General features: G+C 43.0%; 2 protein-coding genes and 1 pseudogene across 2 annotated transcripts; 1 reads left to right on the forward strand and 2 right to left on the reverse strand.

The window, feature by feature from the left end:
• Positions 1 to 178: 178 nt before the first annotated feature.
• LOC109884537 (saxiphilin-like) lies at positions 179 to 4,835 on the reverse strand. The gene is made up of 5 exons (XM_031791644.1): positions 4,802 to 4,835; positions 3,593 to 3,656; positions 594 to 725; positions 381 to 466; positions 179 to 298 (listed from the first exon to the last, which is right to left on the reverse strand). Exons 2-5 carry the CDS (start codon positions 3,642 to 3,644, stop codon positions 272 to 274), a joined length of 297 nt encoding a protein of 98 aa, XP_031647504.1. The 5' UTR covers positions 3,645 to 3,656; positions 4,802 to 4,835; the 3' UTR covers positions 179 to 271.
• Positions 4,836 to 17,189: 12,354 nt separating this feature from the next.
• On the forward strand, positions 17,190 to 21,638 carry LOC109884534 (equistatin-like). Its single transcript, XM_020476502.2, has 6 exons — positions 17,190 to 17,343; positions 18,997 to 19,060; positions 19,580 to 19,711; positions 19,829 to 19,918; positions 20,866 to 21,000; positions 21,120 to 21,638. Exons 2-6 carry the CDS (start codon positions 19,009 to 19,011, stop codon positions 21,215 to 21,217), a joined length of 507 nt encoding a protein of 168 aa, XP_020332091.1. The 5' UTR covers positions 17,190 to 17,343; positions 18,997 to 19,008; the 3' UTR covers positions 21,218 to 21,638.
• LOC109884535 (equistatin-like) overlaps positions 17,444 to 26,239 on the reverse strand; it is a 110,962-nt pseudogene continuing 102,166 nt past the window's right edge.

Genomic DNA, 26,239 nt, shown 5'->3' on the forward strand with positions numbered 1-26,239 from the left:
GGTAGACTACTAATGACCATCACCAGACCTTGGAGAAGCCTAACATGGTCACGTGGCATTTGACTGTCTTCATTTCCTGTAACAGTCACCATAACAGTCCAACTCCTTCCTCCATTTCCCAGAAATTAACCGGTTCAGATACATTGTTCAACATATCACACCAACAATAACGTAAGTAAATCAACACTTTAATCTCTGGATTCCTTCATGTATTTATTTGTATGGGATGTGAATCCGTTCCTGTAGTACAGTAAAGACAACTGGCCGTCTTCTACATCTTACTTCCAACGCCTTTCATCTACAATTAGAAAGAAATACACATCAATAACTAGCTGCAAAGTAGTAACATTTAGTGAATGAATATGTATAAACACACACACCTTGGTGGAACAGTTGATAACAGTGCCTGGTGGAGTCTCAGTACCCTGGATCTTCTGTCCAGAACTGTTCACACACCAACAGTAACCTACCAGAAATGGACATGTTAATAACCTGTCACATAATACAATATTTACACAAATATACATTTAATTGTCACGTTAAACTGAATTGGAGCATTTATAGTGTGTGTGTTTGCGTGCGTGCGTTTTAACCTGTAGAACCCGAACATTGCTCAGGTGTGTATCGTCCTGCGGCGTCACACGTGGGGGTGTAGGCTCCAATTGGGCCATGTGTTACGGCATCTCTAGCATCCTCACATGGGGTCTTGGGTCCTTTCGTACCATCTGGACACACAGGTAACATACATTGTAATGTGGAAATAACATAACAATGATGGATATACATTCTGGAATCATGGACTGTGTTTTATAAGGGACCCTTTTCCCCTTTGGGCCCTGGTCAGGAGACTGCATCCTATATGGGACCCTGTTCCCCGAAGGGCCCTGGTCAGGAGACTGCATCCTATATGGGACCCTGTTCCCCTTTGGGCCCTGGTCAGGAGACTGCATCCTATATGGGACCCTGTTCCCCGAATGGCCCTGGTCAGGAGACTGCATCCTATATGGGACCCTGTTCCCCGAAGGGCCCTGGTCAGGAGACTGCATCCTATATGGGACCCTGTTCCCCGAAGGGCCCTGGTCAGGAGAAGTGCCCTATACGGAATAGGAAGCCATTTCAGATGTACATTTCTGAAATATTCAGTTGTTGCTTCACTCCTTCAGAGATCTTCAAAGGTCTTCACTGGGTCTCTCTCTGTCCTGCCTGTGAGTTAAATTCTACCTCCCTCCTCTCCTTTTTAAGGACCCGTCCAGTCAGAACCCTCCCTCTGGAACCCCGCACGGAGAGTTGGATGTCCGAAATGGCGGCGAGTAGTGTAGAAAAAATTCAGGAAATTCAGAAATAGTTGGTGAAGCAACAGCTGTGCTGGAATGAGAACAATATGGCTTTCAGTTCTGATGGTATGTAGCGGGAGGATGCGGGTTAATGACCTGAATGGTCGGAAGTGGAAAGACCCAGGAAGAAGAGAGATATTGACACAGGAAGACAATTAGAAGAGAGATCATGATTCTGAAATCAGTGGAGCATCTTGTAAAGAAAGCATAAAGAGATCCAAGGTAGGAAGTAAGAGTAGTGATGGTGTTGGATGAGACCACAGGGCCTCACTTACTCTGGGTGGAACAGTTGATTGGAGCAGTGCGTCCTATTCAGAAGTAGTTTATACGGAATAGGGTTCCATTTCAGATGATACCTAGGTACTTCCTGGCTAAATATTAATTCTGCTACTTGTTTAAAATGCCTGTGGAGTCAAATTCCAGTTTCGTAGAAGAGCTGATGAAACTAAGACTGGAAATTGTATCAGTGTTATTGCCTGATAGTTGCTAGACAATCCAATCATACATCCAGTTGAATGATCAAACCATTCATCTCAGAATACCTCAGTCCAGCATCTAGACACCAATACACATCTCTGGAACTAGAGGAGTGGCAGGTACCCTGTGGTTAGAGAGTTGGGCCAGTAATTCAAATCAGTGAGCTGACAAGTTGATATATCCATCTATGTGCCCTTAAAACCTGTTAAGGCTAGGGCAGAATACTGCCCCCGTTGGTGAAATGCGTGCCCATAGTAAACTGACCCCCCAAAAAATTTTACATTGCTAATATATGCATATAATAAATATTATTGAATAGAAAACACTCTAAAGCATCTAAAACCGTTTAAATTATGTCTGTACGTAAAGCAGAACTCTCAGGGCACTCATTCTCCCAAACTCTCTCTTGTCATCCAAAAAGTTGGCCCAACTTTGACGTCATCGCCCCCACCCTTCCCAAGCACCTACAGTCCTGGGAACAGATCCTATGCCTTCAGCGCGGTGTCCGCTTTCAATGGGGCTTCTCATTGTGTGAATCGCGCGCTCACGAGATTAATGACGGGCCGAATCCTTTCGGTCGCGCGAGAAAACAGGTTACTCTCACGCGCATTCTGCGCCTGTGGTGTCTTTCTTTCAAGATTGATTAAACGATGCGTGTGTTTCTCTTTGTCCTGAGAATTGCGGTGAAGCTATATAGCATGCTAACGCTGTGTTCTGAACCAAGTTTGACAAGTTTAGTCGACATATAATATGTAATTTCGACGTTTTGGTGCGAACTAACTTTACTTTTTGGCTGCATTTCAACCAAAATATGTCGTGTTTGATAACCTAAAGACACAGACTTCAAAACTAAAGCTGTTTTTGGTAAGTATAAACCCTTCCAGGTCTTCTGATGAAAGAACAGCAAAGGTAAGGGAACATTTATGTGTTAAATTTGGGTTTCTGTGGACTCCGAGATAGAGGAGCCAAAATGCTAATTCCTGAGCGCCGACTCACATTATAGCCTAGTGAACGAAATCTGTAAAGTTAAAAATAAATGTAACACAGCTGTTTTATTAAGAAGAAGTGTATCTTTCTAAGTATATGTAGAACATGTATATTTAGTCAACGTTTATGATGTGTATTTCTGTTATCTGGCAGAGTTACCATAATTTCTCCAGGCATTGTTGTAGCATTTTTTAGCCATGACCTTCTATGTAAACCGTGATTTATGGATATAATTAGCTTATTATTGAAAAAAACATAAATGTACTGTATAACATGTCCTATTCCTGTCATCTGATGAAGATTTTCAAAAGGTTAGTGAATTATTTTACTTTTAATCCTGCTTTTGTGATTGCATCTATTGTTCTACAAAATGGCTATGTAAATTAGCCTATCTTTGGTGGTGGTTTGACATAAATATGTGCTATGTTTTCGCCGTAAAACATTTTAGAAATCTGACTTGGTGGCTAGATGAACAAGGTGTTTATCTTTCATTTGAGCTATTGGACTTGTTAATGTGTGGAGGTTAAATATTTCTAAGAATATTTTTTGCGTTCTGTGTGCTACTGTGTCAGTTGGGAGGTGCCCTAGCGGGACGTGTGGTGCCAAGTAGTTTTAAGCAAGGCACAACCTTAATTTCTCCAGTGTCAATGTTGATAATGGCTGACGTCTCAGAGGGTGTCCCATGGAGAACCGGTAATGAATAGACACACATTTCCAAATAACACCTACAAGTGTGTGTGCAGTAGGTGTGTTATGTTTAATTAAGATGTAGGTGTGAGGTATGTCACGCTTACCTCCCAGAGCAAAAGCCGTGCTGACAAGCAGAATGATGGTCAATATCGCCATGGTGATAGTCTCCTGAGAGAGAGAAAGAGATTAGTTGAGCATTTTAAAGGATCTGGAATGGCTGTGGGTACTAGGAGAGGTTAAGGAAACCCACTATTAGGTACAAAACTGAAATAACAGCCAAAGCAGCATTTTCTAAACCCAGTCCTGAGGACCCCAAGAAGAAGTATGGGCAACACGGTGCTACTAGTCTTCTGATGTAACTCAGGTATCACTTCTTCAACCACATACAATAGATTAGCCTGGCACACAGGAATATGTATCCTCACTCCTTGTGTAGTGAACTACCTTTGACAAGGGCCTACAATGCACTACATAGGGAATGGGAAGCATTTTAGACAGTCAGAGACTACCCATTTACTGCAAAGGTAACTAGTAGTCTACGCTCTTAAATTCAGGGGGCCACTTCACAAAAACTATATTGTGCACTACATTTGACTAGGGCCATCTGCCAGCAGCATACCACCCTGCATACCACCCTGCATACCACGGCTGGCTTGCTTCTGAAGCTAAGCTAAGCAGGGTTGGTCCTGGTCAGTTCCTGGATGGGAGACCAGATGCTACTGGAAGTGTTGGAGGGCCAGTAGGAGGAACTCTTTCCTCTGGTCTAAAAAAAATATCCCAATGCCCCAGGGCAGTGATTAGGGTGTGTAGGGTGCAGTCTTTCGGATGGGACGTTACACGGGTGCCTGGTGGTCATTAAACATCCCATGGCACTTACCGTCAGAGTAGGGGTGTTAAACCCCAGTGTCCTGGCTAAATTCCCAATCTGGCCCTCAAACGATCACCTAATAATCTCCAGTTTAAAGTTGGCTCATTCATCCCCCTCCTCTCTCCTGTAACTATTCCCCAGGTCGTTGTCTAATCCCCCTCCTCTCCCCTGTAACTATTCCCCAGGTCGTTGTCTAATCCCCCTCCTCTCCCCTGTAACTATTCCCCAGGTCGTTGTCTAATCCACCTCCTCCCCCCTGTAACTATTCCCCAGGTCGTTGTCTAATCCACCTCCTCCCCCCTGTAACTATTCCCCAGGTCGTTGCTGTAAATGAGAACATGTTCTCAGTCAAATTACCTGGTAAAATAATGGATAAATAAATAAACATAACATTAAGGTACCATTTGAGATGCAGATAGTCTATGAAATAATGATGCACTCTCACCTTCTGCACTCTTCCAAGGGATTCACTGGGTGGGTGGGTGGGTGGGTGGGTGGGTGGGTGGGTGGGTGTGTGTCTCTCTCTGTTGTCTGTGAGTTATGGATGACTTCTTCCACCTCTCCTTTTAAAGGACCTGTCACAGGTGTGACTAGTTGCCTCATTAACCCAATGAGAGATCCCGATGTCGGGCCATTAGTTTGTTTGGTAAAGAAGTTAAGTAGAAATACTTTAAGTACTACTAAAGTCGTTTTTTGGGGTATCTTGACTTCTGCTGTAAAATCTCATATGCATCTCAAATAGTACCTTGACAAATGGCCCTTGTCAAACGTAGTGCACTAATAATAATTAATACGCAGGTGTGATTTGGAAATGTGTTTCTGTTCATAACCGGTTCTCCATGGGACACCCTCTGAGAGGTCAGCCATTATCAACATTGACACTGGTTGATAGATGGATATTTCAACTTGCAAGCTCACTGATTTGAGCTACTGGTCCAACTCTCAATCAGCAGGCCACCTGCCACTCCTCTAGTTCCAGAGAAGTATATTGTTGTCTAGATGCTGGACTCTGATATTCTGATATGAATTGTTTGATCATTCAACTGTGATTGGATTGTCTAGCAACTATCAGGAAATAACACTGATGCAATTTCCAGTCATAGTTTCATCAGCTCTTCTACAAAACACAGAACCAGAATTGTCTGCACAGGGCTTTTAAACAACTTCAATATTTAGCCAGGAAGCTCTGATTTGAACTACTGGCCCAACTCTCAAACAGCGTCCAGAAATGTATATTGTCCTGAAATGTTATGTCCACATTACAATGCATGTTACCTGTGTCCAGATGCTATGATACAACCAAAGACCCCATGTGAGGATGCTAGAGATGCCACTTTAAATGGCTCAATTGGAGCCTATATCCCCCACGTGTGACGACAATGGACAATACACCCCTGAGCAATGTTGGGGCTCTACAGGTTAACACTGGCGCACACGCAGGCACAATTATCAATTCAGTTGAATGTGACAATTCAATGTGTATATATTGTATATGCAACAGATCTTTTTGGTAGGTTACTGTTGGTGTGTGACCAGTACTGGACAGAAGATCCAGGGGACTGAGACTCCACCAGCCACTGCTAGCAACTGTTCCACCAAGGTGAGTGAGTGTATATATATATATATATATACTATTCAAAAGAAATAAAGAGAACACTTAAACAACACAATGTAACTCCAAGTCAATCACACTTCTGTGAAATCAAATGGTCCACTTAGGAAGCAACACTGATTGACAATACATTTCACATGCTGTTGTGCAAATGGAATAGACAACAGGTGGAAATTATAGGCAATTAACAAGACACCCCCAAATTAAGGAGTGGTTCTGCAGGTGGTGACCACAGACAACTTCTCAGTTCCTTTGCTTCCTGGCTGATGTTTTGGTCACTTTTGAATGCTGGCGGTGCTTTCACTCTAGTGGTAGCATGAGACGGAGTCTACCACCCACACAAGTGGCTCAGGTAGTGCAGCTCATCCAGGATGGCACATCAATGCGAGCTGTGGCAAGAAGGTTTGCTGTGTCTGTCAGCGTAGTTTCAAGAGCATGGAGGCGCTACCAGGAGACATCAGGAGATGTGGAGGAGGCCGTAGAAGGGCAACAACCCAGCAGCAGGACCGCCTTTGTGCAAGGAGGAGCAGGAGGAGCACTGCCAGAGCCCTGCAAAAGGACCTCCATCAGGCCACAAATGTGCATGTGTCTGCTCAAACGGTCAGAAACAGACTCCATGAGGGTGGTATGAGGGCCCGACGTCCACAGGTGGGGGTTGTGCTTACAGCCCAACACCGTGCAGGACGTTTGGCATTTTCCAGAGAACACCCAGATGTTGTAGGGAGGTCATACAGGCACGTGGAGGCCACACACACTACTTAGCCTCATTTTGACTTGTTTTAAGGACATTACATCAAAGTTGGATCAGCCTGTAGTGTGGTTTTCCACTTTAATTTTGAGTGTGACTCCAAATCCAAAGACCTCCATGGGTTGATACATTTGATTTCCATTGATAATTTTTGTGTGATTTTGTTGTCAGCACATTCAACTATGTAAAGAAAAAACTATTTCATAAGAATATTTCATTCATTCAGATCTAGGATGTGTTATTTTAGTGTTCCCTTTTTTTGAGCAGTGTATATATATTTATTCACTAAATGTAACTTGTTTGCAGCTGATTCTTGATGAGTATATATTTAGTTTTCTAATTGTAGATGAAAGGCGTTGGAAGTAAGATGTAGAAGACGGCCAGTTGTCTTTACTGTACTACAGGAACGGATTCACATCCCATACAAATAAATACATGAAGGAATCCAGAGATTAAAGTGTTGTACTTACGTTATTGTTGGTGTGATATGTTGAACAATGTATCTGAACCGGTTCATTTCTGGGAAATAGAGGAAGGAGTAGGACTGTTATGGTGACTGTATTACCACCACACCGGCAGTTACAGAACATGAAGGCAGTCAAATGCCACATGACCATGTAGTAGTTAGGCTTCTCCAAGCTTTGATGCTGGTGATGGTCATTAGTAGTCTACCACACATGCTAACTGCCTGGTACTCAGCACTCTATTGTCCCTCTAATCACTCTGACATCAACTCTGATTGGTGGAAATCAGAAAGATGGACAGCTCAGAAGGGGGTTGTGTCATGTGCACAGGCAAGGCCTTTTTAATGCTTAGGGCTCTTGGGTCCATGATGTGGGGCATCAGCCTACTCAGTGACAACCACAGAACACAACTGAAAGAGTTTACAAAATATTAGCATCCTAACTCTGATTGCAGGACTTGGACTCTGGAATCAAATTTGCCAGTATTTCCTTTGTGTGGATTTCTCTTTATATACTAATTATTACAGCTTTGGTCCTCCATAGACATCGACATGTCATTCCAATATATACAGGAGTTCAGCAGAGTCCACAATCAGAAACATGCTACTCTGAGTCTGAAGAATTGTTCCAGGCCACAGAGGGATGAAAGACCCCTTTACTGAGTCTACATCGTCACATTTCACTAAATCATTCCCTTGTTTGCTTCATGCATTATATCATCCTTTAAAATAAAGTACATGCTCTTCATCTTTACATGAGTAAATGTTGTACTAGAACTTGTAGGATGAAAGATGATTCATATTCCATGTTGATGCCATCTGATCTTTTAGGGCCATCTGATCTATTAATGGTTAGGGTACTTCATATTCATAACAATATTTGGAGGAAACTTGTCAGAAAATGAACATGGTCAGTTCAGTATTAGCGAGCTAGAATGTATGGGTGATTCACAGGAAATCAAAGAAGTGAAATTAATAACTTTAAGGGTGTAAGTAAATGTTCAGCCCAAAATTTGCTAACCAGTTAATTTTATAACTAAAACACACACCACATGACAAAGTATGTGAACACCTGCTTGTCAAACATCTCATTCCAAAATCATGGAGTTGGTCCCCCCCCCCCCCTTTGCTATAACAGCCTCCACTCTTCTGGGAAGGCTTACACTAGATGTTGGAACATTGCTGTGGGGGACGTGCTTCCATTCAGCAACAACAGCATTAGAGACGTCGGGCACCGATTTAAGGTGATTAGGCCTGGTTCGTAGTTGGTGTTTCAATTAATTCAAGGTATTAGATGGAGTTGACGTCAGGGCTCTGTGTAGGCCATTCAAGTTCTTCCACACCAATCTCAAACCATTTCTGTTTAAACCTGCACGGGGGAATTGTCATGCTGAAACAGGAAAGGGCCTTCCCCAAACTGATGCCACAAAGTTGGAAGCACAGAATTGTCTACAATGTCATTGTACTCAGTAGCATTAAGATTGGCCTTCACTGAAACTAAGGGCCCGAACCATGAACAGCCCCTGACCATTATTCCTCCACCAAACTTTACAGTTGGCACGATGCATTCGGGCAGTTAGCGTTCTCCTGGCAGACTTTTTACACACTGACTTGTTGAAAAGGTGGTTTCCTACAATGGTGCCACATTGAAGGTCACTGAACTCTTGTGTAAGGCAATTCTACTGCCAATGGTTGTCTATGGAGATTGCATGGCTGCGTGCTCGATTTTATACACCTGTCAGCAAGGGGAATGGTGCGACAAACAAAAATCTTCCAGTCAGTGGCGTGTCTTTAGGGCGAAAACAGCTCATTGATGAAAGGTCGAAAGAGAATGGCAGGTATCATGCAAGCTGGACAATTGAGTGGAAAACATTGCCTGGCCTGATGAATCCCGGTTCCTGTTGCATCATGCTGATGGCAGAGTCAGGATTTGGTGGAAGCTGCATCAGTCCACGGCCACATCCTGCCTGGTGTCAACGGTACAGGCTGGTGGAGGAGGTGTAATGATGTTTCCCAGGAACACGTTAGGTCCCTTGATACCAATTGAGCAATGTTTCCAAGCCCTGAAGAATTCAGGCTTTTCTGGAGGCAATGGCAGGGTCCAACCCAGAACTAGATGGGTGTACCTAATAAACTGTATAGATCTATTCATTTTTCAAACTGGTCTACCTTCAGACGAGTTTTGTGTGAAAAGCAATACAGCCATACTGTCTATTGATGTTGGGGTCAAATTAGGGTCTTGATGGTGGGGTCATATTAGTGTATATTGATGGTGGGGTCATATTAGTGTCTTGATGGTGGGGTCATATTAGTGTCTATTGATGGTGGGGTCATATTAGTGTCTATTGATGGTGGGGTCATATCAGTGTACTGATGGTGGGGTCATATTTGTGTATATTGATGGTGGGGTCATATTAGTGTCTATTGATGGTGGGGTCATATTAGTGTCTATTGATGGTGGGGTCATATCAGTGTACTGATGGTGGGGTCATATTTGTGTATATTGATGGTGGGGTCATATTAGTGTCTATTGATGGTGGGGTCATATTAGTGTCTATTGATGGTGGGGTCATATTAGTGTATTGATGGTGGGGTCATATTAGTGTCTTGATGGTGGGGTCATATTAGTGTCTATTGATGGTGGGGTCATATTAGTGTCTATTGATGGTGGGGGTCATATTAGTGTGTATTGATGGTGGGGGTCATATTAGTGTGTATTGATGGTGGGGTCATATTAGTGTGTATTGATGGTGGGGTCATATTAGTGTATATTGATGGTGGGGTCATATTAGTGTATATTGATGGTGGGGTCATATTAGTGTGTATTGATGGTGGGGTCATATTAGTGTGTATTGATGGTGGGGTCATATTAGTGTATTGATGGTGGGGTCATATTAGTGTGTATTGATGGTGGGGTCATATTAGTGTATATTGATGGTGGGGTCATATTAGTGTGTACTGATGGTGGGGTGATATTAGTGTATATTGATGGTGGGGTCATATTAGTGTATATTGATGGTGGGGTCATATTAGTGTATTGATGGTGGGGTCATATTAGTGTATATTGATGGTGGGGTCATATTCGTGTATATTGATGGTGGGCTCATATTAGTGTATTGATGGTGGGGTGATATTAGTGTATATTGATGGTGGGGTCATATTAGTGTTTTGATGGTGGGGTCATATTAGTGTATATTGATGGTGGGGTCAAATTAGTGTATATTGATGGTGGGGTCAAATTAGTGTATATTGATGGTGGGGTCAAATTAGTGTATATTGATGGTGGGGTGAAATTAGTGTATATTGATGGTGGGGTCATATTAGTGTATATTGATGGTGGGGTCAAATTAGTGTATATTGATGGTGGGGTCAAATTAGTGTATATTGATGGTGGGGTCAAATTAGTGTATATTGATGGTGGGGTCATATTAGTGTGTATTGATGGTGGGGTCATATTCGTGTATATTGATGGTGGGGTCATATCAGTGTTTTGATGGTGGGGTCATATTAGTGTATATTGATGGTGGGGTCATATTAGTGTTTTGATGGTGGGGTCAAATTAGTGTCTTTTGATGGTGGGGTCATATTAGTGTATTGATGGTGGGGTCATATTAGTGTCTATTGATGGTGGGGTCATATTAGTGTCTATTGATGGTGGGGTCATATTAGTGTATTGATGGTGGGGTCATATTAGTGTTTTGATGGTGGGGTCATATTAGTGTATATTGATGGTGGGGTCATATCAGTGTTTTGATGGTGGGGTCAAATTAGTGTCTTTTGATGGTGGGGTCATATTAGTGTATTGATGGTGGGGTCATATTAGTGTCTATTGATGGTGGGGTCATATTAGTGTCTATTGATGGTGGGGTCATATTAGTGTATTGATGGTGGGGTCATATTAGTGTATTGATGGTGGGGTCATATTAGTGTCTATTGATGGTGGGGTCATATTAGTGTCTATTGATGGTGGGGTCATATTAGTGTATTGATGGTGGGGTCATATTAGTGTCTATTGATGGTGGGGTCATATTAGTGTATTGATGGTGGGGTCATATTAGTGTATTGATGGTGGGGTCATATTAGTGTGTATTGATGGTGGGGTCATATTAGTGTCTATTGATGGTGGGGTCATATTAGTGTCTATTGATGGTGGGGTCATATTAGTGTCTATTGATGGTGGGGTCATATTAGTGTCTATTGATGGTGGGGTCATATTAGTGTCTATTGATGGTGGGGTTATATTAGTTTTAATTCTAGATCTTTCTTTGGTATTTTGCATTTAAATGTATGCAGCCTGGCTAAAATCAACTGATGCCGATGTAATTGTGTTTTCTGAAACCTGGCTCAGCAAGTCTGTTTTTGATAAGGATATTTGTATAGGTGGTTACAATGTTGATCGCACTGATCGAGTTAACCATGTGTATGTGACCAATACAATTGTATTTGATTTTGCGCAGACCCTGTTATACAGAGACATGGCTCAGACCCTGATATATACGGGTGGCAGGTAGCCTAGTGGCTAGAGCGTTGGACTAGTAACCAAAAGGTTGAAAGATTGAATCTCTTTGCTGACAAGGTAAAAATCTGTTGTTCTGCCCCTGAACAATCCACTTAACCCACTGTTCCTAGGCCATCATTGAAAATAAGAATTTGTTCTTATTTGAGATATGGCTCAGACCCTGTTAGATGGAGATATGGCTCAGACCCTGTTATATAGAGATATGGCTCAGACCCTGTTATGTAGAGATATGGCTCAGACCCTGTTAGATAGAGATATGGCTCAGACCCTGTTATATAGAGATATGGCTCAGACCCTGTTATATAGAGATATGGCTCAGACCCTGTTATATAGAGATATGGCTCAGACCCTGTTATATAGAGATATGGCTCAGACCCTGTTATATAGAGATATGGCTCAGACCCTGTTATATAGAGATATGGCTCAGACCCTGTTATATAGAGATATGGCTCAGACCCTGTTATATGGAGATATGGCTCAGACCCTGTTATATGGAGATACGGCTCAGACCCTGTTATATGGAGATACGGCTCAGACCCTGTTATATAGAGATACGGCTCAGACCCTGTTATATAGAGATACGGCTCAGACCCTGTTATATAGAGATACGGCTCAGACCCTGTTATATAGAGATACGGCTCAGACCCTGTTATATGGAGATACGGCTCAGACCCTGTTATATGGAGATATGGCTCAGACCCTGTTATATGGAGATATGGCTCAGACCCTGTTAGAGATATGGCTCAGACCCTGTTATATAGAGATATGGCTCAGACTCTGTTATATGGAGATATGGCTCAGACCCTGTTAGAGATATGGCTCAGACCCTGTTATATAGAGATACGGCTCAGACCCTTTGAATCCAAGATGGCGTAGCAGTCAGATGTCATTGTCCTGTTGTGTCTCTTGCATATATTGTTTTTTTTCGCATATCTATCATTTAAAATAATTTGCTAAACCTCAACTTCTAAATTCTCTCCTGCAACCCACCTCATCCAATGAGGTGTGGATCTGCCTTTTTTTTCTAATGTATTTATATTTACTTCGGATCTGGAATCCCTCAACTGAAGCTAGCCAGCTAACTACCAGCTATCAGTCAGCAAACCATTGTCAGCGGACATCACCTAACCTTTAGCTCGGAAAGCTCTCGCCAGTTCCAACAACGTGACTAAACAGAGCATAACGCACCTATTACTTTTATCCCCTGATTCCTACCACAAACTGAACATTTTCATCTGGATCTTCACAACTAGCTAACTGCAAACCCGGATCACTACTCCTGGCTAGCATTTCCATCCCAGACCAAGCACCAATTAGCTTGAAGCTAGCCCGGTCAGGGATCCTGTGCTACCACCGAAGTATACTCCTGGGCTACAATATCCGGACCCCTTCTACAGCCGGTACGGGGCACGGAACCCCGCAGATCCCCTACGACTTGAATATCGACATAATCTGCCCGAGGACTCGAGCTCGAGCCCGAGCTAACTACCTAGAGCTACTTGGAACCCAAGTAATTCCACGACTGGTCTATCGACGTCACCGCATGAAGAGGCTAAAACAGACGTACCCCCATTGCGACGTCCCCCAAAGGCTAACTTGCTAGCCCCTGCTATCTGCTTGCTGGCTAACCCGGTCTGCTAATTGCTAGCTTGCCGGCCCCGGTCTGCTAACTGCTAGCTTGCCCGGTCTGCTAACTGCTAGCCCCTGCTAACTGCTAGCTAACCCAGTCTGCTAACTGCTTGCTAACCCGGCCTGCGAACTGCTAGCTTGCCCCTGTCGACTAACTGCTAGCTTCCAGACCCCGGCCTGCTAACTGCTAGGTTTCCTGCCCCAGCCTGCTAACTGCTAGCTTGCCTGCCCGGTCTGTAACTGCTAGCCCCTGCTAACTGCTTGCTTGCTAACCCGGCTTGCTAACTGCTAGCTTGTTTAGCCCCGGCCTACTAACTGTTAGCATCGGCCTGCTAACTGTCTGAATCGCTGTGTCCCCAGTCAGCCCAACCACTCACTGGATCCATATGTTCACTTGGCTACACATGCCTCTCTCTAATATCAATATGCCTCATTCATTACTATCCTGGTTAGTGATTACTGTCTATTTCACTGTAGAGCCTCTAGCCCTGCTCAATATGCCTTAACCAACCATGTTGTTCCACCTCCTACATATGCGATGACATCACCTGGTTTAAACATCTCTCTCATCATTACTCAATGCCTAGATTTACCTCCAATGTACTCTCATCCTACCTTACCTTTGTACCATACACCATGCCTTGAATCTATACTATCGTGCCCAGAAACTTGCTCCTTTTACTGTTCCGAACGTGCTAGACGGCCAGTTCGTATAGCCTTTAGCCGTACCCTTATCCTACTTCTCCTCTGTTCCTCTGGTGATGTGGAGGTTAATCCAGGTCCTGCAGTGCCTAGCTCCACTCCCACTCCCCAGGTGCTCACATTTGTTCACTTCTGTAACCATAAAAGCCTTGGTTTCATTCATGTTAAAATTAGAAGGCTACTCACTAAGTGTGTTTTACTCGCTGCGTTAGCGCACTCTGCCAACCCAGATGTCTTAGCAGTGTCTGAATCCTGGCTCAGGAAAACCACCAAAACCCTGAAATCTCCATCGCCAACTATAACATTTTCCGCCAAGATAGAACTGCCAAAGGGGGCGGTGTTTCAATCTACTGCAAAGATAGATAGTAATACAGAACTCTGCAGAATAAGTCTGTACCCAAACAATTCGAGCTTCTACTTCTAAAAATGCACCTTTCCAGAAACAAGTCTCTCACTGTTGCCGCTTGCTATAGACCTCCCTCTGTCCCCAGCTGTGCCCTCGGGCACCCTCATAGATGTCAACCTAACTCGCCCTCCAAATAACCCTCTGCTGTTTTCAATCAAGATCTCAGCAATCACTGCCTCATTGCCTGCATCCGTAATGGGTCTGCGACCAAACGACCACCCCTCATCACTGTCAAACGCTCCCTGAAACATTTCTGCGAGCAGGCCTTTCTAATCCACCTGGCCGGGGTATCCTGGAATGACATTGACCTCATCCCGTCAGTAGATGATGCCTGGCTATTCTTTAAAAGTGCCTTCCTCACCATCTTAAATAAGTATGCCCCTCTCAAAATGTAGAACTAGGAACAGATATAGTCCTTGGTTCACTCCAGACCTGTCTGCCGTTGACCAGCACAAAAATATCCTGTTGCGTTCTGCATTAGCATCGAATAGCCCCCTTGATATGCAACTTTTCAGGGAAGATAAGAACAAATATACACAGGCAGTTATTTGCATCCTGTAGTACTAACTCAAAAAAGTTCTGGGACACTAAAGTCCATGGAGAATAACAGCACCTCCTCCCAGCTGCCCACTGCTCTGAGGCTAGGAAACACTGTCACCACCGATAAATCCACTATAATTAAGAATTTCAATAAGCATTTCTCTACGGCTGGCCATGCTTTCCACACGGCTACCCCTACCCCGGTCAACTGCCCGGCACCCTCCACAGCAACCCGCCAAAGCCCCCACCATTTCTCCTTTACCCAAATCCAGATAGCTGATGTTCTGAAAGAGCTGCAAAATCTGGACCCCTACAAATCAGCCGGGCTAGACAATCTGGACCCTCTCTTTGTAAAATTATCTGCCGAAATTGTTGCAACCCCTATTACTAGCCTGTTCAACCTCTTTTTCGTATCGTCTGAGATTCCCAAAGATTGGAAAGCTGCTGCTGTCAGAGTGATTAGAGGGACAATAGTGCTGAGTACCAAGCAGTTAGCAAGTGTGGTAGACTACTAATGACCATCACCAGAGCTTGGAGAAGCCTAACATGGTCACGTGGCATTTGACTCTCTTAATTTCCTGTAACAGTCACCATAACAGTCCAACTCCTTCCTCCATTTCCCAGAAATGAACCGGTTCAGATACATTGTTCAACATATCACACCAACAATAACGTAAGTAAATCAACACTTTAATCTCTGGATTCCTTCAGGTATTTATTTGTATGGGATGTGAATCCGTTCCTGTAGTACAGTAAAGACAACTGTCCGTCTTCTACATCTTACTTCCAACGCCTTTCATCTACAATGACAGACAACAAAATATACACATCAAGAATCAGCTGAAAAGTAGTAACATTTAGTGAATGAGTATGTATACACACACACCTTGATGGAACAGTTGATTCTAGCAGTGCCTGGTGGAGTCTCAGTACCCTGGATCTTCTGTCCAGAACTGTTCACACACCAACAGTAACCTTCCAGAAATAGACATGTTGCATGTACAATCAATACACATTGAACTGTCACATTCAACTGAATTGAGAATTTCGTGCGTCAGTGTTAACCTGTAGAGCCCCAACATTGCTCGGGGGTGTATTGTCCATTGTCGTCACACGTGGGGGATGTAGGCTCCAATTGAGCCATTTATAGCGGTGTCTCTAGCATCCTCACATGGGGTCTTGGGTCATATCATAGTATCTGGAAACGGGTAACATTCATTGTAATGTGGACATAACATTGCAGGACAATATACATTTCTGGACATACATTCTGGAATCTTGGGTTACGTCCCCTTATGGGCCCTATTCAGAAGTAGTTTATACGGAATAGGGTTCCATTTCAGATGATACCTATGTACTTCCTGGATTAATATGGAAATGCCACTGCTTGTTTAAAAGCCCTGTGCAGTCAAAATACAGTTTCTGTCTTTTGTATAAAAGCTGATGAAACTAAGACTGAAAGTGAGGGTAAATTGTATCAGTGTTATTTCCTGATAGTTGCTAGACAATCCAATCATACATCCAGTTGAATGATCAAACCATTCATATCAGAATACCTCAGTCCAGCATCTAGATATATATCTCTGGAACTAGAGGGGTGGCAGGTAGCCTGCGGTTAGAGAGTTGGGCCAGTAGTTCAAATCAGTGAGATGAAAAGTTGATATATCCATCTATGTGCCCTTATTAATATGCAGGTGTGATTTGGAAATTCGTTTTTATTCATAACCTGTTCTCCATGGGACACCCTCTGAGAGGTCAGCCATTATCAACATTGACACTGGAGAAATGAAGGTTGTTCCTTGCATAAATCCCCTTAAAGCTAGGGGGCAGCATTTTCACTTTTGGATAAATAGCGTGCCCAATTTCAACTTCCTGCTACTCATGCCAAGAATATAAGATATGCATATTATTCATAGATTTGGATAGAAAACCCTCTGAATCATGTCTGTGAGTATAACAGAACTTATGTAGCAGGCAAAACCCCAAGGACTAACTGTTCAGACATTTTTTTTCTCCCCCATCTCTTCCCTATATTGTCTTTGCCATTGGAAATTTAATAGAAATATACGTGTGTGTGAAGTAGGTGTGTTGTGTTTATTTAAGATGTTTATTTAAGATGACGTCAGAGTGATTAGAGGGACAATAGAGTGCTGAGTACCAGGCAGTTAGCATGTGTGGTAGACTACTAATGACCATCACCAGCATCAGAGCTTGGAGAAGCCTAATTACTACATGGTCACGTGGCATTTGACTGCCTTCATGTTCTGTAACTTCCGGTGGGTGTGGTAATACAGTCACCATAAAGGTCCTCGTCCTTCCTCCATTTCCCAGAATTGGACTGGTTCAGAAAAATCACACCAACAATAAAGTAAGTAAATCAACACTTTAATCTCTGGATTCCTTCATGTATTTATTTGTATGGGATGTGAATCCCTTCCTGTAGTTCAGTAAAGACAACTGGCAGTCTTCTACATCTTACTTCCAACGCCTTTCATCTACAATTAGAAAACAAGAAAAATACACATCAAGAATCCGCTGCAAAGAAATAACATTTAGTGAATGAGTATGTACACACACACCTTGGTGGAACAGTTGCTAGCAGGTGATAGCAGAGCCTGGTGGAGTCTCAGTACCCTGGATCTTCTGTCCAGTAGTGGTCACACACCAACAGTAACCTACCAGAAATAGACATGTTGCATATACACATTGAATTGTCACATTCAACTGAATTGGAGGATTTAGTGTCTGCATGTGCGTCCGTGTTAACCTGTAGAGCCCCAACATTGCTCAGGGGTGTATTGTCCATTGTCGTCACACGTGGGGGATGTAGGCTCCAATTGAGCCATTTAAAGTGGCATCTCTAGCATCCTCACATGGGGTCTTCGGTCGTATCATAGCATCTGGACACAGGTAACATGCATTGTAATGTGGACATAACATTTCAGGACAATATACATTACTGGATGCTTTTTGAGAGTTGGGCCAGTAGTTCAAATATTTAACTTGTTTAAAAGCCTTCTGCAGTCAATTCTGGTTCTGTGTTTTGTAGAAGAGCTGATGAAACTAAGACTGGAAATTGTATCAGTGTTATTTCCTGATAGTTGCTAGACAATCCAATCATACATCCAGTTGAATGATCAAACCATTCATATCAGAATACCTGAGTCCAGCATCTAGATATACATCTCTGGAACTAGAGGAGTGGCAGGTAGCCTGCGGTTAGAGAGTTGGGCCAGTAGCTCAAATCAGTGAGGTGACAAGTTGAAATATCCATCTATGTGCCCTTAAGCAAGGCACAACCTTCATTTCTCCAGTGTCAATGTTGATAATGGCTGACCTCTCAGAAGGTGTCCCATGGAGAACCGATAATGAATAGAAACACATTTCCAAATCACACCTGCGTATTAATTATTAATATTAAAACTCACTTCACAGTACGCTCTTAAATTCAGGGGGCCACTTCACAAAAATGGTACTGGGAGACACCCAGTGAATCCCTTAGAAGAGTGCAGAAGGTGAGAGTGCATCATTATTTAATAGACTATCTGCATCTCCAATGTTACCTAAATGTTATATGCCCTTGTCAAATGTAGTGCACTATGTAGTTGTGCCATTTTTGTGGAGTGACCCCCTGAATTTAAGAGCGTAGACTACTAGTTACTTTTGCAGTAAATGGGTAGTCTCTGACTATCTATAATGCTTCCCATTCCCTATGTAGTGCATTGTAGGCCCTCGTCAAAGGTAGTTCACTACACAAGGAGTGAGGATACATATTCCTGTGTGCCAGGCTAATCTATTGTATGTGGTTGAAGAAGTGATACCTGAGTTACATCAGAAGACTAGTAGCACCGTGTTGCCCATACTTCTTCTTGGGGTCCTCAGGACTGGGTTTAGAAAATGCTGCTTTGGCTGTTATTTCAGTTTTTTACCTAGTAGTGGGTTTCCTTAACCTCTCCTCTAGTACCCACAGCCATTCCAGATGCTTTAAAATGCTCAACTAATCTCTCTTTCTCTCTCTCAGGAGACTATCACCATGGCGATATTGACCATCATTCTGCTTGTCAGCACGGCTTTTGCTCTGGGAGGTAAGCGGGACATACCTCACACCAACTCACCAACATCTTAATTAAACATAACGCACCTACTTCACACATGTAGGTGTTAATACACAGGTGTGATTTGGAAATGTGTGTCTATTCATTACCGGTTCTCCATGGGACACCTTCTGAGAGGTCAGCCGAGATGTATATCTAGATGCTGGACTGAGGTATTCTGATATGAATGGTTTGATCATTCAACTGGATGTATGATTGGATTGTCTAGCAACTATCAGGCAATAACACTAATACAATTTCCAGTCTTAGTTTCATCAGCTCTTCTACGAAACTGGAATTTGACTCCACAGGCATTTTAAACAAGTAGCAGAATGAATATTTAGCCAGGAAGTACCTAGGTATCATCTGAAATGGAACCCTATTCCGTATAAACTACTTCTGAATAGGGACCATATGGGACGCACCCCAAGATTCCAGAATGTATGTCCAGAAATGTATATTGTCCTGCAATATTATGTCCACATTACAGTTAATGTTACCCGTTTCCAGATACTATGATACGACCCAAGACCCCATGTGAGGATGCTAGAGATGCCGTGCCATATGGCCTAGTTGGAGCCTACATCCCCACGTGTGATGCCGCTGGACGATACACCCCTGAGCAATGTTCAGGCTCTACAGGTTACCACACACACTATAAATGCTCCAATTGAGTTGAACGTGACAATTCATTATGTTACAGTAAAATGTGTAAATATTGTGTATGTGACAGGTTATTAACATGTCTCTTTCTGGTAGGTTACTGTTGGTGTGTGACCAGTTCTGGACAGAAGATCCCGGGTACTGAGACTCCACCAGGCACTGCTCCAGTCATATGTTCCACCCAGAGTAAGTGAGGCCCTGTGGTCTCATCCAACACAACACCACTTTCAACTCCAACACATCACTACTCTTACTTCCTACCTTGGACCTCTTTATGCTTTCTTTACAAGATGCTAAACTGATTTCTGTATCATTATCTCTCTTCTTCCTGGGTCATGATCTCTCTTCTTCCTGGGTCTTTCCACTATCGACCATTCAGGTCATTAACCCTCATCCTCCTGCTACATACCATCAGAACTGACAGCCATATTGTTCTCAATCCAGCACAGCTGTTGCCAAAACAACTACTTCTTAATTTCCTGCAGTTTTTTTCTTCACTACTCGCCGCCATTTCGGACATTCAACTCTCCGGGCGGGGTTCCAGAGGGAGCGTTCTGACTGGACGGGTCCTTAAAAAGGAGAGGGAGAATTTAACTCACAGGCAGGACAGAGAGAGAGAGAGACCCAGTGAAGACCTTTGAAGATCTCTGAAGGAGTGAAGCAACAACTGAATATTTCAGAAATGTACATCTGAAATGGCTTCCTATTCCATATAGGGCACTTCTCCTGACCAGGGCCCAAAGGGGAACAGGGTCCCATATAGGATGCAGTCTCCTGGCCAGGGCCCAAAGGGAAACAGGATCCAATATAGGATGCAGTCTCCTGACCAGGGCCCAACGGGAAACAGGGTCCAATATAGGATGCAGTCTCCTGACCAGGGCCCAACGGGAAACAGGATCCAATATAGGATGCAGTCTCCTGACCAGGGCCCAACGGGGAACAGGGTCCCATATAGGATGCAGTCTCCTGACCAGGGCCATTCGGGGAACAGGGTCCCATATAGGATGCAGTCTCCTGACCAGGGCCCAAAGGGGAAAAGGGTCCCTTATAAAACACAGTCCATGATTCCAGAATGTATATCCATCATTGTTATGTTATGTCCACATTACAATGTATGTTGCCTGTGTGTCCAGATGGTGCGATACGACCCAAGACCCCATGTGAGGATGCTAGAAATGCTGCCGTGCCACATGGCCAAGTTGGAGCCTACATCCCCACGTGTGACGCCGCTGGACGATACACCCCTGAGCAATGTTCAGGCTCTACAGGTTAAAACACACACACACTATAAATGCTCCAATTCAGTTGTACGTGACAATTCAATGTGTTACAGTAAAATGTGTAAATATTGTATTATGTGACAGGTTAACATGTCTCTTTCTGGTAGGTTACTGTTGGTGTGTGAACAGTTCTGGACAGAAGATCCAGGGTACTGAGACTCCACCAGGCACTGCTAGAATCAACTGTTCCACTAAGTCTAAATGAGGCCCTGTGGTGGTAAATGAGGCCCCACTTTCAACTCCAACACATCACTACTCTTGCTTCCTACCTTGGACCTCTTTATGCTTTCTTTACAAGATGCTCCAATGATTTCAGTGTCATGATCTCTCTTCTTCCTGTGTCCCTCTGTCATGACATCTCTTCATCTCTTCTAATTTAATTCTAATTATGGCAGCTGTGATCCTCCAAAGACATCGAAATGTCATTCCAATATATACAGGAGTTCAGCAGAGTCCAGAATCAGAAACATGCTACTCTGAGTCTGAAGAATTGTTCCAGGCCACAGAGGGATGAAAGACCCCTTGACTGAGTCTACATCATCACATTTCACTAAATCATTCCCTTGTTTGCTTCATGCATTATATCATCCTTTAAAATAAAGTACATGCTCTTCATCTTTACATGAGTAAATGTTGTATTAGAACTTGTAGGATGAAAGATGATTCATATTCCCTGGTTTTGTTACATGTTGATGCCATCTGATCTTTTAGGGCCAGACTGATCTATTAATGGTTAGGGTACTTCATATTCATACCAATATTTGGAGGCAGGGAGGAAACTTGGCTGAACATGGTCAGTACAGTATTAGCTAGCTAGAATGTGTGGGTGATTCACATCATTGCCCTCTGTGAACAGGACATCCAAGAAGTGAAATGAATAACTTTAGTGGGGTAAGTAAATGTTCAGCCTATAATTTGCTAACTAGTTAATTTTATAACTAAAACACACATGACCAAGTGTGTGGTCACCTGCTCGTCAAACATCTCATTCCAAAATCATGGAGTTGGTCCCCCCTTTGTTATAACTGCCTCAAGTCTTCTGGGAAGGCCTTGCACTAGATGTCAGAACATTGCTGTGGGGGATGTGCTTCCATTCAGCCACAACAGCATTAGTGAGGTCGGGCACTGATTTTAGGCGATTAGGCCTGGCTCGTAGTTGGCGTTCCAATTCATCCCAAAATAATTTGATGGGGTTGAGGTCAGGGCTCTGTGCAGGCCAGTCAAGTTCTTCCACACCAATCTCAAAAAACAATTTATGTATAAACCTGCACTGGGGGGATTGTCATGCTGAAACAGGAAACGGCCTTCCCCAAACTCAAAGTTGGAAGCACAGAACAGTCTACAATGTCATTGTATGCAGTAGGGTTAAGATTTGCCTTCACTGGAATTAAGGGGCCCGAACCATTAACAACGGTACCAGACCATTATTCCTCCGCCAGCAAACTTTATTTGGCACTATGCATTTGGGCAGGTCGCATTCTCCTGGCATTTCTCCAAACAGACGTCAAAGAAAAGCTCTCACACACACAGCAAGGATGGAGTGACACAGTGTGGTCCTTTAAAGACACAGAGCCGGCAATGGCATTACCATAATCTCCAGGCTGTGCCGAGTTCAACGAGATGCCCCGCTAGACCGTAGCTCGCTCGGTCTGAGCGCAGCGACCGTGAAAAAAAGTAGCGAGAGAACCGTTAGTGTTAGAAGCACAATTGCCTAACTGTGCAAGCCTAACCTTGACCATGTGGCATTAACCCTTAACAGTGAAAACATTTTTTTTTTCATCTCCCAGTTTACATTGACATCTATCCCCATAGGAATACATTGCCTTTTCTTCTAAATTCAACCTGAAGCCTATGTGGGTTATGAATGCTTTATGAACCTTTCTTCAATGAAAATCCATCAGGCCACTATGAGGTCTCCTTGAGTTGATTCTAAGCTTCCTGAAGGTTCCTGGTTAAAATCACCCTAAAAGTTTTTTGCCAAACCCAACCTGCAGTTTGCGAGAAATATTGCAAACCTGTGTAATTCAGTCAGTTTTTAATGTAAAGACTTAAAACTCAGGATTCTGTAAAAGCCTACCCCAATGAGGATATGGGTTTACTTTTAGCTTCATGTGCCAACCGGAAGTGCCATAATTGGCGTCAAAGGGGCTGTTTCGAATGTTAAAAAAGTCTGATCTTTCCAAAAATGCAAATTTCTGATTATGCAACCATCATGAACTGTAAATCAGTCATTCATCCCATCAGATTTCCAAGAAAAACTCACACACACAGCAAGGATGGAGTGACACAGTGTGGGGCTCAGAGACACACAGAGCCTGCAATATTGACCTTTGTTCAAACTATCAAAGAACAGTCACACCTAGAGCTCTGAAAATTTAGAAACCTTTTATAGAGCTCAAGTCGATAGTGCATGATGAGTTATGTGGCTCTAGAACGTTCTCAGATTGAGAAACAGCCTCGTACATTTGCAATAACTTCAATTCATTTTGACCATTACGAAAATGACGAAATTTAGAAAAGTCCCAAAGCCACAAGACTAGGTGCATTAAAACCGCCTCGGCCCATAACGACGGACCCCAACATTTGTGTCCGATAGCTCATTCAGGGACCCCGTAGCAACTCCCGGAAAATGTGGATTATCAGCACCAATTAAGGTCGCTGCTCGGGCTCCAAATTACCTATTGAGCCGAAACTTGGGATTCGAGGTCGCCTCAGCTAGGCCTACGCATAATGTCAGAACTAGACCCGCAGCTAGATAATAACTACGTGTTTTATGCTTTTATTATGGTTTAACCTTTTGTGACTAGGTGGCAGTATTTTCATTTTTGGAAAAATAACGTTCCCGTAGTAAACGGGATATTTTGTCAGGACAAGATGCTAGAATATGCATATAATTGACAGCTTAGGATAGAAAACACTCTAAAGTTTCCAAAACTGTAAAATATTGTCTGTGAGTATAACAGAACTGATATTGCAGGTGAAAGCCTGAGAAAAATCCAATCCGGAAGTCACTCATCTTTTGAAAGCTCTGCGTTCCAATGGTTCCCTATTGAGCAGTGCATGGGCTATCAACCAGATTACTTGCATTGTGACGTAGTTTTACGCATTTATGTTGAAGAATACCCGTAAGCGGCTACATTGCGCAAGTGGTCACCTGATGGCTCTCAGAGGGATTCTCACGTAAAACACAGAGGTAGCCATTATTCCAATCGGTCCTACTGAAAAACCAATTGTCACGGTGGATATATTATCGAATAGATATTTGAAAAACACCTTGAGGATTGATTATAAACAACGTTTGCTATGTTTCTGTCGATATTATGGAGCTAATTTGAAATATTTTTCGGCATTTTCGTGACTGCAATTTCCGGGTGATTTCTCATTAAGGCAAGGCCTTAATGCCTATGGCTTTGGGTCCACTTCATGTTCATACCAATATTTGGAGGCGGGGAGGAATCTTGCCAGAAAATGAACGTCGTCAGTACAGTATTAGCTAGCTAGAATGTGTGGGTGATACACATCATTGCTCTGTGTGAACAGGACATCCAAGAAGTTAAATTAATAACTTTAGTGGGGTAAGTAAATGTTCAGCCTATAATTTCCTAACTAGGTAATTTTATAACTAAAACACACCATATGACAAAGTATGTGGTCACCTGCTCATCAAAAATACCTACTTTTCTTTTTAAAAATTTCTTTACATTCAGACGAGTCTTGTGAGGCCTGTTGGTGCAGCAAAACAACCGCCATATTGTCTGATGGTGGGGTCATATCAGTGTGTATTGATGATGGGGTCATATCAGTGTATTGATGGTGGGGTCATATTTGTGTCTATTGAATGTTCTGGGATTTTCACCCTCATTCCCAAAAAGGTCTTAACGATGTAAGGGAAAATTCAAAAATGAATGGGAAATCATTGGCACCGGACAAACCATATAAACGGTGTCCAATACCACTCATTTCGGCGTCGTTTCGTTCAAAGTTGATTGCAAATGCCATATGGCAAATGCCAGGTGTAAAACTTTAAATATCCAACAGGTGGCGAGCTATCATGTATTCCTATGGGGAAAACCCACCATGGTTTTCATATTGCAAATGCAACAAGTCAACATCCAAAAGCAAAATTTAGATTTTTATCACCCCCCTAAAGTGCTTTCTGGACTTTTTTTCAAAAATCTTTTTTTTTTGTTGTCAATTACAAGAACTGTATGAGTATACGTTTGTCCAATTTTATTATCATTATATTTTTTTTATTACTTGCGCATAAGGCATATTTTGTCCATTCACCATCACGAAGTTGGCATGCTCAAAAATACTGCAGGAAAGCGAAATTGACTGGCCCGATGAACTCGGGATGGCAGGGCAGTGATAGTTGTTCCTTTCCATCGCTCGTTAGGGTTGATTTCAGAATGTCACTTTGGTGATGGTACCTCACTGTTTAAACATGTTGCAAATGGACAATAGTGAACAGCAAGTCACCGTCCATCAGTCAATTAGATATCATTCTGACACCAAACTGACACCAAACCCACTTTTTCGAACTCGTTTAGTAGCCAACTATCACATATTTCAGAGCTGGCCCGAAATTCACGACGCCTTCTGTTCAAACCATAACAAAAACGTAAAACACGTAGTTACAGTCTAGCTGCGGGTCCAGTTCTGATATGTGTAGGCCTAGCTGAGGCGACCCCCGAATCCCAAGTTTTGGCTCGATAGGTCATTTGGTGCCCGAGCAAGACCGTAATTGGTGCCGAAAATCCCCTTTTTCCATGACTTGCTACGGGGTCCTTGAATGAGCTATCGGACAGAAACGTTGGGGTCCGTCTATATGGGCCGAGTCGGTCGCAATGCACCTAGTCTTGCGACTCTGGGACATTTCTAAATGTCGTCATTTTTTGTGATGCAAAAAATTTATTGAAGTTATTGCAAATGTGCTAGGATGTTTCTCGGTCCGAGAACCTTCTAGTGCGTGGTGAGTTACGTGGCTCTCGACCTGAGGTCTAGAACAGGTTTCAGAACTAGGTCTGACGATTCTTTTTTAGCTCTAACACAGCTGACTATTGCAGGCACTGTCTGTCTCTAGGCATCCCAATACGTCCCTGCTTCCAAGCTGTGTGATTTAGTTTTTCTTTGTATTTTTATGGGAAAAATGACTGATTTACAGTTCATGGTGGTTGCCTAATCACACATATGAAGTTTTGGAAAGATCTGACTTTTTTAACCCTTC

Source organism: Oncorhynchus kisutch, linkage group LG16 (assembly GCF_002021735.2).
Source record: "Oncorhynchus kisutch isolate 150728-3 linkage group LG16, Okis_V2, whole genome shotgun sequence".
NCBI classification, from domain to species: Eukaryota; Metazoa; Chordata; class Actinopteri; order Salmoniformes; family Salmonidae; genus Oncorhynchus; species Oncorhynchus kisutch.